This window comes from Crocuta crocuta, unplaced genomic scaffold (assembly GCF_008692635.1).
Source record: "Crocuta crocuta isolate KB4526 unplaced genomic scaffold, BGI_CrCroc_1.0 scaffold322, whole genome shotgun sequence".
In the NCBI taxonomy this organism is placed as follows: domain Eukaryota; kingdom Metazoa; phylum Chordata; class Mammalia; order Carnivora; family Hyaenidae; genus Crocuta; species Crocuta crocuta.
Window position 1 is genome coordinate 2,009,467 of NW_027532592.1, and position 16,560 is coordinate 2,026,026.

The following is a 16,560-nucleotide window of genomic DNA, read 5'->3' on the forward strand; positions in this document are numbered from 1 at the left end:
TGGTAGTATCTGTTTTTAAATTGGATTTCAGTGAACAGGTGTAGTTGGATTCTGCTTTTCCTATCAAATCTGATCATCTGACTTTTCTTAGTTGGCATGTTCATTTACATTTGCTATAATAACAGAGTGCTGGCATTAAGTCTACGATTTTGCTATTTGTATTCTACTTTTCCCACCTCCTTTTAACTTTTCCCCACTTTTCCTGCCCTGTTTTGGATTCAATGCTTCACGATCCCATTTCCCCACAACTGACTGACTAGTTGTCATTCTGTTTGATTTTTAAAATTTATTTTTATGGATTTATCTAGAATGGTGGTTCTCAAAGCGCATTCCAGGGTCCACGAGGCCCTTTCAGTGAGTTTGTGAAGTCAGAGCTATCTGATAGAGGTTACTTTTAGGAGTGGTTTGACAGATTGGCGAGCTTTCAGCCGCGTGTGAAGACAACAGGCAGACAAGAAGAATCGAGAGAAAAGTTTTGGGGGGAAGTAAACAGAGTCTCCATGACCTGCGGGACGAGCCCAATTGGAATCACAGAAGGAAAAATGTCGGGGCGGGCGGGGGAGGGGGCAAAAGAGATTTGAAAAAATGATAGTTGAAATCATTCCAAATTTGATGAAAACCATACACACTCAGGCCCAAGAAACGTAAGGAGCTTTGTCCAGATTGAAATGACCACCTCTCCGTTGTATCCCATCGTAACCCATGTTCTTACCACAGAATCTGCAATATATTTTTTAAAATTTTTAATGTTTTATTTCTAGGAGAGAGAGAGACAGCGTGAGCAGGGGAGGGTCAGAGAGAGAGGGAGACACAGAATCCGAAACAGGCTCCAGGCTCTGAGCTGGCAGTCAGCACAGAGCCTGACGCGGGGCTCGAACCCACGAACTGTGAGATCATGACCTAAGCGAAAGTCGGACGCTTAACCAACTAAGCCACCCAGGCACCCCAACCTGCAATATTTTTTAACGCACACCAAACCTTCCCATACCAAGTTGTGGGCAATATTATTATAGAATAATGCCAAGGCACATAATAGATACTTGATAATCAACAACTGTTCTTAAATGCTGAGTGCATCACAGATTTTGCTGATTTTGTTGATCTCAGGCAAAATATAACTGATTGATGCTTCCTGTTCAAAAGATGTCAATATATTGGGAAATCAATTGACTTCAGTGCCTAAAAATTAGCCAGTAGCTGCACTTTTGGACCCCATGTTTTGCATGAAAAAGGAATACATTTAAAATCATCTCTCAAATGGAAGTATACATTGTACCCTGCTTGCATTACACAGTTGTACTGTGTTAACACTTTATTTAAAAACAAACACACTTCCTTTGAAGTCGTGTTTGAAAGCAGTTTACCTGGCTTGCAAATTTACTGCTTGGATCAGCTGAAATAAACACACCATCTTTATCCTTTTGAAATCCATTGTGAGACCAATAGGCCAGGTCAAATGTAAATGTCTTCCAATGTTCTGGATTCTTAGGGTCTTGTATGGTCGTGGTGGTTCTGGAATGCATGGAAATCACACATTTGCTCCCAGAATTCTCTCTCTATGGTCAAATTACAAATTCAGTCAGGCATTGTTTTTGTCATTCAAGTTGTTCTGCAAGTCTTTATACACACCTTGTAAGAAATTAAGCCAGGAACCATTTATTCGTTTGTTATCTGTGTCTGGCTTTTTTTTTTTTTTTTTTTTAATAACATTGGTGAAATGTTTTTTATTATAAACGCCATTTGAACTTGTGGATTAAGTAAGAGCCAGCTCATGGTCTTAATTTTGAGAAAGGGGTTGTTCTCTGTGTTGTTATTCTTAACAGCTGTTATGACAATGACTCTTAAACTCAGAATTTTTGAGTCTTCTCTAGTCATAGTAATTTTCTGAGAGGAGCCTATCTCACCCAACTATACTAATGGTGGTAACTATAGCAACAGAGAGCTTTCCTATTTCACTCCCCAGTGAAACTGGTGGAAATTATTAAAGAAAAAGTGAAAATGGAAAAACCACCATTTGCAGACTCGGTAACGAATGGTCCTGAGGGCAAACAGTCGATGACAAAACATCAGTTCAAGGAATCGTATCCAAGTTGTTAGGGGGGAGTCTGGGATTTGAAGCGGGAGCAGACCCTTCCTCTCCCTCTGCCAGCTCCGGCAGGTGGAGACTCTGCTCCGGACGGCTGGAGCCCCGACCACAGGGCTCCCTCTGTCCCCAAATGGGAGGGCTTTCTTCCGGGCGGGAGCAGGATATGAGAGTTTCCCATCCTGCCCTGCGTGCCTGTTGTGAGGCTCTTGGTGACAGGTAGGATGCCCACGCGTGCAGGTGCACTTTGTTCACATGACGCTGGGAACACCCGGGTGCTGGCTGTCCTCGGCCCGGCCCGAGGTGGCGGTTCCATGCCAGGGGGGGATCAGGCTGCTGTTCCATTCGTCACATGCTGGGGCTTCAAAAACAGGGGACAGCTTGGAGCTGTTCCTACCCCCAAACTCTGAGCCCAGGGTTCGCCACCCTGCCTCGGGGGACAGCAACTGCTCTCCTCTCAAAGGGGACTTCATTTTCCCTCTTACAGAAACCTGACCTATGGGCACAATCGGGAACAGAAGAGGTTGTGACGGAAGGTGACTGGGAGGAGGTTTGTTTTGATACTGGTTAAATTACAGGCCCTCTGCTTTGCAGAAGTGGTGGGGGTGGGGGGTGCAGGGGGTGCCGGGAAGACAGCTGGGATGAACGCACCTGGAGTCCAGATATAGATCAGTCACTGATCTCAGAAACGGTTCCTTTTAAAGGAATCTGAGAATCCTTGGCCCGGTCCAAAGTCACGAATATTTACTGTGGTTTTTTTGTACTTAACAGTTCTCGTTTTTGTGGCTTTGGTCCATATTTTGTTAACTTTCATTTACACGGTGTGAGGTAAGGGTCCAAGTTCATTGTTTTTGCATGCAGCTATCAAGTTTTTCCAGGACTGTTTCCGGCAAAGGCTGTTCTCTGCCCATTTTGGCAGCCTTGTTGAAAACCAAGTGGCCGTGGAGGCCTGGGATGTTTTCTGATCGCTCTGTGTCATCACATTAACCTATAGGTCTCTCACTGTGTCAGTGTCACACTGTCTTGGTCACTGCTGTCTATATCCGTAAAGCCATCTAATTACGGATCTACCTGGCTGCTGAAATACTTTCTGTGACGCAGATGAATGCTGAGGGACAGGAAACAATGGACACAAATACCGACGGACAGGAGAGGAAAAGCATCAGGTTGTACAGGGTCCAAGCAGGAAAGGAGGCCTCCTAGAAGGTCTCCATCACGTTCACTGCATGCCTTTGCGGACGAGTTACCACTGTCCTGCACGCCCTTTGCACGTTGCTCTGTCTAGCATACCCTCTCCAAATCTTGCTTCTTCTTTGGGTCAGCCTCATGCTTCTACCTCCAGGAGTTTTCACGGCCACCCAGGTAGAACAAACTAGACCCAATCTCTCTCTGGGGGCCCAGGAGGTTTGCCTGACCACGGCGGGACACACTACTACCAGTCATTTACCCCCACGCGCTGCAAGCTTTGTGTCCTGTCCTTAGCGTAGGGTTTGACCCACAGCACTCAAGAGTGTGCTGGGTGGGCCAACTGTCCGGAATGATCTTAAATCGTAAGTAACGCAGCGGTAATCGGGGTTTGTTGCAGGGTCCCTGAGCAAGTGTAATCCCTTAGTGTTTCAGCAACACAGCTCAACAACTAGCTGTAGTAAGTTCCATAAATACACGTATCTGTAAATGCACTTAAAATCCATAGACTTCGTTCCGAACCGGCAACTTGCCTGCTTACGATCTGCCGTTACTGAGGAGGGGGAAGTACACTTACCAAAAACAACACATGTCTATATTCACCAACCCGCACTGGGGCAAGAAATTATTGACTTGACAGTACGTATGTTTCTCTCATCAATTTTTTATTGAGCTACTTGTGCAGAGGAATGAAATTACGTGTTTACTAAGTTATGTTCAGATCTTTACTCATTTAAACAAGTTCATTTAAATCTTCCATAAATGACAAGCAGCTTACACATTTGATCACTGTCATTAGAAAGTTAATAAAACGAGTCATAGTCAAAATGTCAACAAGGCGATGGGCCATCCATCACTGACCTGACTGAAAGGCCGCACACGCACCACGACGGTCACACTGTCTATACTTGGCACGGGTATCTTCACCAGGTTCCCGTCGCTCGTGTCAGTTATTTGGTAGAAAAATAAGGTAGAAAGTGCACCACTGTGCTTCACGCTGAAATGTTAAAAGCTGAGCCAACGAAAGCAGTTTGTTTCTAGACAATCAATTATTCATGGTCCATTCATTACACACGATCAGTGGCCTGTTATAAATTATTTTACAACACTTACTTATTGATGAGTGTCATAGCCCACGTCAAGCATCCCCACTTCATTGCACACAGTCATCCCAGAGGACAGTGTCCTGGTTCTTCCTCCCACCCCTTCCCCACCTCTACTTAGGCTCTTTGCCCGTCCTCAATAGTCTGTGCCTGAGGTCCTAGGAATATGTGTCCGTTTAAAAACCTGAATGGTAAGGGACTTCTGTAATTTAATAGCAATCTCCTTCACAGCGAGAATGTCGTAAAAAAAATTTGTTCAGACTTGTCATTCTATCCACAGTGGGCACACACAAGGCGTGCCCAAGGGCCATGAAACGGACTTGTCTCAAGTTCCCCCCTTCTCAACCCTTTCCGAGAAGTTGCTAGTGAGCAGTGAACCGGTCGGTCTAACCTGGATAATTAGTCTCTGAATAATTAAGAGACCGTACAAATAGCCTTGAAGCTTGCTGAACAAGGAATGCCAACGTCGTATTGAACCGATGCATTACTTGGAAAATCGCTCAGTTGAGGTAGAATATACAAAATTTGTTAGACTACAAAACGCGGCAGAATTACATGCCCATAATTCGATTTCAACATAGTAATAACAAGCCAAAAAAAAATACATTTCTTGATTAGAAATCTCAATCATAGAAGCAAAGTGCATAAATTATAAAATAGCAACTTTGAAAAAGAATCAACAGTTCTTCAATCATCCTGATTTTAAGACTGGCCTACCGCCATCAACTGTAGAGAAAGCCAGGGCACCAGTGCCTACCAGCATTAGAAAATCAGTATTAAAACAGAAATCACCTCTCAAAAATCTAACAGACACAAACTACTGTGAAGTATACACTTTATTTAACATTCCAATAATAAGCCGTATTTACATCCTGTATAAATGTATGAAGTCTTAATATAAAATAGAAAAAACTGCCTGGACTAAAAGATTCACACTCCTTATGGAGTTACTTTGCCTATTGAAGAGCTTCTGTCTACAAAAATTTACAGTAACTTATATAAATCCTTTTCTTCTAAATTAGGTAATTTTTAATAATCCACACAATTTTGATGACTCTTAGAAATTGGTGTACATTAAAAACTTGAGGAACAAAAATTACAGCAGTTTTCTGCGTAAAACTTGCTTTGGAAAGGAAGACAGTTTCTTCCTGCTCCTTCCCAGACCTCTGGCCGGTACTGCGGGAGCCCTTCGAGGCTTGTTCTTTACGTCGTCCGCCGGGCTTCCCAGAGGAGAAACCAGCCTGATCTTCACAGGAGGAGGTGACCAAGGGTCTTCTTCTTTGTTTCTGAGGACAAAACACAACTCGAGTAAGAGCACACACAAGGTAGTGAAAAACAGGGCCACTTCCCCATGGCACTCAGGAAGAAGCATGAAGGAGCGGGTGCTTTCCTGGTGCTTTGAGAGGAGTGAAGAATGTCGTGAAGGGAAGTGGAGGCAGAGTGAAGGCCCACGTGACGCAGAGGGGTGAGCGCCCAGCAGGCCCGTGACTGTGACGCTAACAGCAACCCTCACACCCCACCGTCCGTGATCCCGCGCACACGTCCGCCACAAGTGTCCCGCCTGTGCGACAAAGCCAACTGATGTATAAACCGTGTTCTCAATTAGGGTCAAAAATCTTGATAAGTCAGCTTTCAAAGTACGATGTAATGGACTGCTTTGTACTTTTATGAAATTCGACCACCACGTAACACAAATCCATCTGGAGAAGTCTCCCCACAAATGAAGTTTTACGGCCATTAGTAAAACAACTGCAAGATTTTTAAGTTTATAATTAGTTTTACTACTGTTACCTACCTTTACTAGGGAAAGGGTGACACATCCGTTCACCCCCCCCCTCCCCCCCGCCGCCCTCAGAACAGAGGACACAAGGGGCACAGACCTGCCCCACAGCCCTGCTTTCAAGGGCCACTGGGTTCTCACTGGCCTGTGGAGAGGCCCCTTGCCTCGCTTGGTAAGGCCCTGTAACTGCCGGCAGCCAGTGCGCACAGACACCCCAACAATTACCCTTTTCCGAAGAGCTTGATCTCAAGACTCTTTTCAGATCTAATTCACAAAACAAAATGGATAAAAATTACTGCATAAAACAGGTCAGACCTGCTTGCCTGTCTGGTCTTTGTGGTCCGGGGTGTTTTCGCTTTTTGCTTTCCCACAGTTTCTGTTGATTGGGTGTGATCTTTCTGCGGGGTACAAGTTTGGAGAGAGAAATTGTTAGTAACTAAGTATTTGCAATCTGAACTGAATCCTTCTATCCTGAGTCAACGAATCCCCCCAAACAGCGCTAATGAATTCAGAGGCAAGTCCCAGGTGGACTTTTTTTTTTTTTTCTTTAATGTTTGTTTATTTTTGAGGCGGGGAAGGGCAGAGAGGGAGGGAAACCGGATTCCCAAGCAGGGTCGAGGCTCTGAGTTGTCAGTACAGAACCCAACATGGGGCTTGAACCCACCACTGTGACCTGGGCTGAAGTTGGCCGCTTAACCGACTGAGTCGCCCGGGGCGACCCCCCTCCCGACATGGGATCTTTTTATTTTCAGCAAGAACTCTCCGGTCATTTCAGGCCGCTCCTCCTCCCCATGCACACAGTCTGTCTCCAAGGCACAGGTTTCCTTGTCTGCTGCCCTCCTGTTCCCAGTGCTTCTGTCCAAACCCAGGTGCTCTTCATCTCAGGAAGGACCGTGCCCCCAGGGACTCCCTTTCCTCCCCGGAACTCATGTCATCCTGCCTTCAACACGCACACGGCAGTTTGTAAGGAGCTCCACCCCCGGTGCCTCTGTGGTCCCTGACGCTCCCTTCCAGGTGCTCCCTTCCAGGACGGCCTGCCTCCTTCACCTTCTGCCTAGAGGGCTACTTGGGTAGAAACGATTCTTGGCATACTGTGAAATAATTGTGTGTGTTTTAGCCTCTTCACTTACACTGAGCTCCTGAAAGACCAGGCATTTGCCCAAGTGATTTCTGTGGGCGTCTCTGCCTTTGCACAGTAACTGGTCACGGCAGATAATTCAAGAAACGCTTATGAATTCATATTGCTAAACAGTTCAGTCCATGAACTCTTTTCGTTTTATGGTTTTGTGCAATCAGGTGACTGGACAACTCTGAAACCCTGTCCCTCCAAGTGTGGTCTGTGGATGACACCCCGGGGGTTCAGGGACCAACGTTCAGATAAACGCCTCCAGAGAAGGCGGAGGAGACGCTAAAAGTGAAAAACCTCTTCCCCAACAGGTCATCCAAGCCGCAGCTGCCAGTCATATACCATCAGCGACGTGCCACAAATGTGGCCACAGGCGGGCACCCCAAGTGCAGAGAAGGCAATTTTGGGCTTTCAGTATGTCTGCTCTTTTAATTATTTTTTGAAATTTATTTTTATTTATTTTTTGAGAGAGAGAGAGACAGACAGACAGAAAGAATGAGGCAGGGGCAGGGAGAGAGTGGGAGACAGAATCCCAAGGAGGCTCTGTGCTATCAGAGCCAGACGTGGGGCTCAAATTCACAAACTGTGAGATCATTACCTAAGCAGAAGTCAAGGGTTGGATGCTTAACTGACTGAGCCCCCAGGTGCCCCAAATCTCTGCTCTCTTATTTTTTTAAAATATTTTTTTAACATATACTTATTATCTTTGAGAGACAGAGCATGAGCGGGGCAGGGGCAGAGAGAGAGGGAGACACAGGATCTGAAGCAGCTCCAGGCTCCGAGCTGTCAGCACAGAGCCTGACGCGGGGCTCAAACCCACAAACCATGAGATCATGACCTGAGCCGAAGTTGGCCGCTTAACCCACTGCGCCACCCAGGCACCCCTCTCTGCTCTTTTAAAAGAGATTTATTTATGAAACATTGCTTAAAAAAGTAAAGAGCATGTTTTTTTTTCTTTCTTAGAGAGAGGGTGAGTTGGGGAGAGGTGCAGAGGGAGAGGCAGAGAGAGAGAGAGAGAGAGAGAGAGAGAGAGAGAGAGAGAGAGAGAGAGAGAGAGAATCATAAGCAGGCTCCCGATGCAGGGCTCGATCCCACAACCCTGGTATCACGCCCTGAACCATAATCAAAAGTCGGACGCTTCCCCCACTGAGCCACCCAGGCGCCCCAAGAGCACGTTTAAACAAGCCTACAAATGAATAAAATGCACTTCTTACCAGTTCGTCTCCGAGTCTTGATGTATTGGATGCATTTTTCTGCCTGGTCCGTAAAGTAGGTGGTGAGAAGACAAACTGAGGAGATAAATCTGAAACTAATTCTTGCAGCTGTGCTGGAGCCTCTATCTTTTTAGCTGCAGAAAGGCAGGGAAGAAGAAACAAACTCTGAAATCCAGGTCCACAAATATGGATCTTGAGATCTATCTTTTATAAAAGTGTGGAACAGAGAACATGCGCTGGAAAGATGTACACATTTCCGAGCCTGGAAAATGCTAGTCGGGACACACACTGGCCGTGTGAGGAGAGACAGACGCAGGGAAAAACCTCCACACTGTTTGGGTCAGCCTGACGTGTAGAAATTTAATGCCCCAAACTAAATAGTGTTACAATATAAAAACAATATTTAAGAAGCAAACTCAGAACTGTTATTCTGCGAGTTTTCATCATTACCGCTCCTCCCTCATACGTTCTCGGGAAGGAAAACATCCATCTTCTATATAACCTGTGCTAGTTTACTTCAAAATCCCTACTATTCCAAGATGACATTTTTATTTACAAAGATATTTTCAAAGACACTCAAAACTTTTTTCCTTCCAGATCATTCTCAGCTAGTGGTTCCAGTCAAAGGAACAACAGAAAAGTTCATGTTGTGAAGGGAAAAAGGGAACGGAGAAAGTAATTAATAGAAGAAAAAACAGGCTGATTGGAAGATACTCCATAGATAAATAAATAAAAGTGATTTACTTAAGAACTGGTCCAGAACATGTGACTAAAAACATCACAGATGTTCTCTCAGATTTATTTTTGCCATCGGGTCTCCATGTCAAAGGTGATTACCAAGGTTATTGTGGAAGAAGCAGGTGCAGCCAAACCCGTCTGCCACAGGTTAGATCCCAGCTTCTGGATCTGCTACTTGCGGGACCCAAGGCAAATCAGATAAAGCTCTCTGTGCTTCAGTGTCTATAGTATGGGGTCACAGCACTGGGACCTAGGAGTTGCTGTGAAGATTACAGGATCAGAAGAGAGTGTGGGGCGCCCGGCAAGGTCTGTATTCGTCACAGGCTTGTGGCTTCCAGAATTTACAAATCCTAAAGTAAGATTCTCCAAGTTCAATGTTATTTCACCTAGTGGGGGCCATCAAGACTTCTGTAAGATATCAAATTCTGCATTTAAAGCCCAGGATTCTTAAAAAGGAAACAGGAGTGGTCAGAAATGAAAGTCCTCTCTGCTGCCTGCTAATAAGGGGCAGAAATGGCAACAGCTGGGGTGCTGGGGGTAACCTTCCCCTTTGGGTGTTAAAAAAAAAACAATGGATCCATGTTCTTTACAGGAAATGAAGACATTGTATTTTTCTCTTTCTAGGCTACCCGGAGCCACAGAGGGTCTGCCCTTCAGAGACGCGCTCCCGCTCCTCACCGCCGGTCCCCCTGCAGCGCACAAACTACACTATCATGTGCACACGTGTCGGGCCTCACCCGCCTCCCACATGCTCCTATTGGCCACACAGGACTTTGTTCCCCATGTTAATTCCTTCCCATCTCTCTCCAGTGAGTTCCAACGTCCTAGTGGCAAAGCCAGGGACGGGCTGGTAAGTGGCTCTGACACTGGGAGCAGCGGCCAGCAGGAGGTGGCTCCACCGCGGCGTGCGTGCGTGCGTGTGTGTGTGTGTGTGTCTGTGTGTGTCCCTGCACCTGGTCCGGCCTCAGGCAGAGGTGCGCCCCTCAGCATCTGCTGCCGGCAACAGAAAGGAAGGAAGCTTTGCGTCTGAGCAGCGAATACATTCAGAGGTGGCGTCTCTTTGACGGGTTTCGATTAAACAGAGGACGTTCTGCACCTGCTCCCTGCACTTCCTACCCCTCCCTGAAGAGCTTTCAAACTATGACTGGGGTTGGCATGGGGGACAGAGGCACAGTGGGGGGGGGACAGAGGGACAACCAGAGCCTGGGGGGAGGGGCTGCCCTGGTGAAGGAGCGACAAAAGAGTGGAGCGCTGCCGCCGTCACCGCACGCGGAGGAAAAGCAGGATCGGGAGGGCCACACGGCCGCTCGCGCCCAGCTAGTAAAGTGGCAGAAATGACAGTTGCCCCCACCCCCCCACTTCTCATCACTTCTCGCCAGAAGGTGTCTCTCTTTAATACCAGAAAATCTAAGAACCATTCAGATGCCCGGAGAACGCGTGAGCAGCCTACGGCCCGGCCCTCTCAGCGTGCGAGCAACAAAACACACAAGCATCTGAAGACCCTCGGCGGGCGAGGGGGGAGCGGAACGCACAACTGCACACGCCCCAGGCTGCTGGGCGTTAAACTATGCCCACGAGGGGAAGGGGCGGCGGACACAGGCTTGGGTCCTCTGAGGACCGTGTTCTGGCCTCTCCGGCACGCGTGCTTCGTTACAGGAGGGGCTACAGGTAACGTGGGGGGTGACTGTAAAGGCCACAAAGCGGGGGATCGCGGCTGTCCGTACGAGAACGGCACGCAGTTGCTGTGCTGGCTGCACCGTTCTAAGCCCCGGGGAAAGCGAAAAAGACTTGCGTTAACGACCTTCTGCTCCCCGCACTGCTGACTTCCTGTCATCTGAACTCACATGAGCTGCGATGCACATTCGGAGCGAAGGATGGCCGCGGCCCCCTTTCCCGGCACCAGGAAACTGAACTACACACACCACAAAATCAAAGACCTAATGTTAAAAAACTGGGAGGGGGCAGAGGAGACCTCCTACAATCACAAATTATTATTTTTTAATGTTTATTTTTGAGAAAGAGGAGGAGGGGCAGAGCGGGAGACTGAGGATCCAAAGCGGGCTCTGGAGCTGACAGTGGAGAACCTGGTGCGAGGCTTGAACTCCGAAACCACGAGATCATGACCTGAGCCAAAGTAAGATGCCTAACAGAATGAGCCAGACAGGCACCCCAACCACAAACTCTATTAATTTTAAAGTTTCTTTCTTTATTTTGAGAGAGAAAGCACACATGGGGGCAGGGAGCAGAAGGGGACGAGAGAGAGAACCAAGCAGGCTCCATGCTTTCAGCAGAGTGTGTAACCGAGAGCGCCACCCAGGCGATCCTCAACCACAAATTATTTTTAAAACAAATGATTAATCTCATGACAAAGGGCCCTTTCCTGGGCTCAAGCTTTGTAAACATAACAGACGACTGCATAAATACGTACATTTAAAGAGGTGCCTATGCAGTGAATGCTGAATGTAGAAAATTTCAGTTTGCAGATTTTTAAATGGCTTATCTCCCCGTGGGCCTTCCTCAAGTCAGGAGGCAACAATCTGGGACGTTCCCCACTGCATTTGTAAGTACCTGCAGCCGTCTGCATAGGTTTAAGTAAAGACAACAACGAAGTCACCTACTTTACTTAGAAGTCTCTGAGCCGCTTCGCTGAAATCAACCATTTAATCCGTAAATAAACCACCGCTTTGATCACATGTGCAAACAACTCCCGCACCAAGTCTGCTGGGCCACAGCGGCCTCTCTCCGTTTTCTTCATAGTCACCTTTTAGACCCTTTTTCTCCAAGTACTAACCAGCCCAGACCCTGCTTAGCTTCCGAGATCAGACGAGATCGGGTGCATTCAGGGTGGAATGGCTATAGACTAGACCCTTTTTCTTAAGTGCCTGCTTCACTGAAAAATTCCCCCTCCAAGTCTTAACGGCACAGATACATTGTAATCTTTGCTATCCTACACAGACCTGTGCTCTAGACCTAAAGAGGAAGAGGCTCTCACCCTCTGCGGAAACCCATCAGCCCTTTGCGAAGGTACTGACTGAACAGTGCGACCATGAGCTCATCAGCGGCAACGAGGCAGGACGGACAGGGAGCCGAGCCAACCAGGGGTGGCCAGGAGCACGCACTTAGGTAATCTGTGTCCTAGTGACATCTTATCACTCCTTCCCCTCCCTGCAAACAATCCGAAGCTGTGGGTATCAGCGGGGTCAAGAGCCAGACACGGCGGCGGCACTTAAATAAAAAATGCTGCCTCTACGTGGGGAGAAATTAAGTCATTTAGGTCAGGGCAGAAAGAGGAGGGAGGATACTACTCTAAAAGATAAAAACCCTGACAAGGGCATTACAGGATTTAAAGAGTCCTACTGGACCAGAAAATTCTTGAATCTAAAGATAAACCCTGAAATAGAAAATCTTTAAGTTTTACTATTAAAAGATCAAGACTGTTTTCTTCTTTGGAACGGAGAGGGCCTCTCTATAACTACTAATCATTTTCAGGTAATTCATCAAATCTGATCAATAACTGATCAAGTAATTTCATCACAATCAATTATAGTCTTAAATGGAATTGAACTGTGCTGAAAACAGAAGGCATCGCGTGAGATGAAAACCGTGCTTTGAGTAGAAGTAGAAGTACCTTTCTCCTTCCGTGGAGCCTTGGACACAGGAGGGGAGAAGACGAACTCCACTTCCGGCTCCGGGAGGTCGGGGGGCAAGACCCTGGTCCTCCTCCTGCCACGCGCAGGCCCTGTGGCTTCCGGGTCACCACGTTCTTTCAGGTCTTTGTCGGTGTCTTTTTCTGATATTGAGCGTAATGCACGTGTGCGGCTTTGATTTTCGGTCCTTTTTGTAAGCCTTCTCTCCTCGCTGGTCTCGGCGGTGAGCTCCTCAGCTGGCGCCAGAACGGACCTCGGCACAGCTGGCTTCCCCGCGTCGGCCTCGCCGCTCCTGGCTGGGGTGCTCCTGGCGGCCCTCCTCTGGCGGCCGGGGGTCTGTGTCTTCTTGGGACTCCTCACCTCCTTGGTGGCCTTGGAGCCCACATCTTCGGGTGGATTTTTCCTCGGTCGACCTCGTTTCCTAGGCTGATCTGATTCGGCCTCAAGTGCCACCTGGGATGCGTCAAGTTGGGAGTCTTCTGGAACACCCCGTATGCTGAATTGTCTCTTAGCCCTTCTGTCCTGCTGGACAAGTGCTGCCTCGTCAACTTGCATGGGATCTGGTTTGCGTCCTACACTTCCAGAAGCTCCTGCGTTAGCACTTCTCAGTTTTCTGGTGCTTCTGCCAGAATGTGCTGCTTTACTAGCGTTCCCACCTTGATCTACCACCATCTCCATGCTGTCAGCATTATCCACCGCTTTTTTACTTCTTCTTGGGGTCTTTTTGGTGACAGGCGAAAGCTTGCTTTTGCCACCTTGCTTATACCCCGTATTTTCGGAAGCCCCGATTTTAGCACTTCTCAGCTTTCTGGTGCTTCCACCAGAACGTGCTACTTTACTAACTTCGATATCTAGATCTACCATTTCAACACTGTCTTCATTTTCCACCGCTTTTTTAATTCTTCTAGGGGTCTTTTTGGTGACAGATGAAAGCTTGGTTTCTTTAGCTGCCGGTGCCCGCAGCGGAGAGGACTTGAACGTCCCAAGCCTGCCGTCTGCGGGGGCCGGTTGCTCCTGTTCCGTCGGAGCATCACTTTCTAATGTGCGTTGAGGATCTTCCTTTCTCTTCCGTCCTCTCCGAGGAGTACCGGAATCTGGAGGTATCTGCCGGTTCTGAGACGCCCCCACGAGGTCTTTTGTCCTCCTTGCTCGCCTCCCGCCCGAAAGCCCCAGGGCGTCGGGGGTGGCAGCAGCCTCGGGCTCCTCCTGTTGAGCTGGAGTGCCGTTCAGGTCTGGGATGCGCTGTCCTCTCCCGCGCGTTCTGGACGAGACCATGTCCCGCACCTGGCTCACGTTTATAGTCACTGTACTCGTTTCCTGAACAGTCTTCAATGTAGATCTGCCTACTTTGCTGGGGCAGACTAGCTTCTGGCTTATTAAAGGTATGTTTTCGTGAATGGACGATGGGTCCACTGTACCGGAAGTAATTTCTTTACTTCTTGTGTCTTTAATCACATCTAGTAAGTTTTCTGCAATTGCAACTTGAATTGGTTCAGGCACATATGGTAACGTCTCTATCTTCTGGGACTCCTGGTCACTCGCGGTGATGGACGGGGAACCTGCGGCGCGTCCGTGACCACTGTCCTCCCCGCCGCATGCGTGGTTCTCCTCCGCTGCCATGTTCGCTGCCTTGGCTGACACACTGGATGCTGCAGAACCACCTGCCTCAAACTCTCCTTCTTCACCTTCCAGGATCAAGGTAAAGTTGCTCTGAGCCCCAAAAAGCTCCCCGTCTACTTCGGCAATATCACACTCAGCGGAGTCTTTGTTATCAGGTAAGTCACAGAACTGCTGCTCAATGGTATCAAAATTATACTGGAGCTTAAGTGTCCCTGAGGGATACAACTCAGTGAATGAAAGATTGCTAGCCTCGCGTCCTGAACCTTGAACTCCAAGCTTTTCATGTTCAATCGCCTAAAATGAATTAAAGATAAAAGATGGGTTAAAGGATTTTAACATATTTATTTTAACCTAAAGCACAAAGTTTTTAAAAAAATCACCTCACCCTTGGTGTATGAACTGTAAACATATAAACTACATTTGATATGGCCTATGCTTATGGGTTTACTTTATAAAATATCCATTTAAGCAAGCAGACATTATTACTCAGTCAAAATAACTAAACAGAAAAAGATTCTGAATGGAAGTAAAACAGAAATTCCACATTTCCCTAGGTAAAAAAAAGGCATTCTTTATAAAACCTTGAAAATTATCATGATGCTAATAACAGTTGTGAGACGAATTTAAAGGACTTATTCTGTTCTCACCCGAGAAAAAAAAAATTAACTGGAGAAAAAGAAACAACCCCCAAATTGTGTTTTAATGGTAATCCCCAAATTGCCTAACTAACCACACTTTTTCTAAATAGCACGATCCCCGTAAGGTTGAAGAAGAGTTCACCTACATAAGCTCCCTTGGGCTAGACTCAATCCTCTTCCCTTTGCTGGGGCTGCATAAACCATGAAATTCCTAAGGCTTTCAAGTTCAGTACCTCTCTTGCAAGGGTTTGGTGGAAGAAGGAATGGTCCTTGCATTTACCTTTTGGTAAGGGAAGGGGAGAAAAAGGAGGAGGTAGAAAGTAACAGAGAGATCTCCTGACCAAGAAGGTAGAACATTACCACCCACCTAGACAATAACATTTCCCACTCCCCAAACATTCAGTGAGAGGAGAGACTGGAAATACCCAGAGATCAAGTTTCTCACTCATACCATGCCCACAATTTTTATTAGCTTCCCAGATGAAGGAATGGGGACGTTATCCACCTATTTTACAGTGAGAATACTCATAAAAACAAATATGGATAAGCACGACACGATTATGTTAAGAAACTTCCCAGATACTACACAGCCACATTTCTATAAATTAGAGGTGTTTTTGGTTTATCTTAAAGTCATTTATCATATAAAAGTTGCCTATTGATAGTAAAAGAAACTTGATGGAATTTTTAGAAAGCATAAATTGTATTAAATACCAAAATATAAAAATAAAAAATAAAAAAAAGGAAAGAAAAAAAATCCTTTCTCAAGGGTATAGAGGTTAAACCCCAGTCAGATGATGATCATTCTCCTACAAGTATACATGAGGGAAAAGGTCCTATTTTTTTAAAAAATTTTTTTAAATGTTTATTTTTGAGAACAAGAGAGCACGGAATGGGGGAGGGGCAGAGAGAGAGGGAGACAGAGAATCTGAAACCGGCTCTAGGCTCTGAGCTGTCAGCAAAGAGCCCAACGCGGGGCTCGAACTTGGGTATGGTGAGATCGTGACCTGAGCCAAAGTCGGAGGCTCACCTGACTGAGCTGCCCAGGCACCCCAAAAGTCCTATTTAACTGTATTCAATTATTTTCAAATATATGCTCTGAAGAGGTTCAATGTCATACTTGTCTCTGGGATGGCCAGTACCTGCCACCGCATGGCTAAAAGAGCCTTCATCTGAAGCAGGTACTAAGCAAAGATTAAATTGTGAGGGGCGCAGGGAGGACTCAGTGGGTTGGACGTCCAACTTCGTCTCAGGTCATGATCTCAACAGCTCATGAGTTCAAGGCCCACAGCAGGCTCTGTGCTGACAGCCTGGAGCCTGGTTTGGGTTCCAGGTCTCCCTCTCTCTCTCCGCCACTGCCCAACTTGTGCTCTCTCAAAAATAAACTTAAAAAAAAAAAAAAAAAAAAATTTTAAATTGTTAAAAT

General features: G+C 46.8%; 2 protein-coding genes across 4 annotated transcripts in view; both read right to left on the reverse strand.

Moving 5' to 3' along the window:
- LOC144244527 (kinesin-like protein KIF28P) overlaps positions 1-4,270 on the reverse strand; it is a gene marked incomplete at its 5' end in the record, with an annotated part of 69,134 nt that extends 64,864 nt beyond the window's left edge. Inside the window, 2 exons of the mRNA XM_077779866.1 lie at positions 1,365-1,556; positions 4,130-4,270. Of these exons, the coding sequence (XP_077635992.1) occupies positions 1,365-1,556; positions 4,130-4,270 (333 nt within the window). The remainder of the gene's footprint in view (positions 1-1,364; positions 1,557-4,129) is intronic.
- The window catches only part of AHCTF1 (AT-hook containing transcription factor 1), a 79,364-nt gene continuing 66,716 nt past the window's right edge, over positions 3,913-16,560 (reverse strand). For all 3 annotated transcript variants that reach the window (XM_077779864.1, XM_077779863.1, XM_077779865.1), the window contains 4 exons: positions 12,858-14,790; positions 8,492-8,625; positions 6,467-6,549; positions 3,913-5,657 (listed from right to left, as the gene is read on the reverse strand). In XM_077779864.1, coding sequence (XP_077635990.1) covers positions 5,468-5,657; positions 6,467-6,549; positions 8,492-8,625; positions 12,858-14,790 — 2,340 coding nt within the window. In that variant the 3' untranslated portion in view covers positions 3,913-5,467. The remainder of the gene's footprint in view (positions 5,658-6,466; positions 6,550-8,491; positions 8,626-12,857; positions 14,791-16,560) is intronic.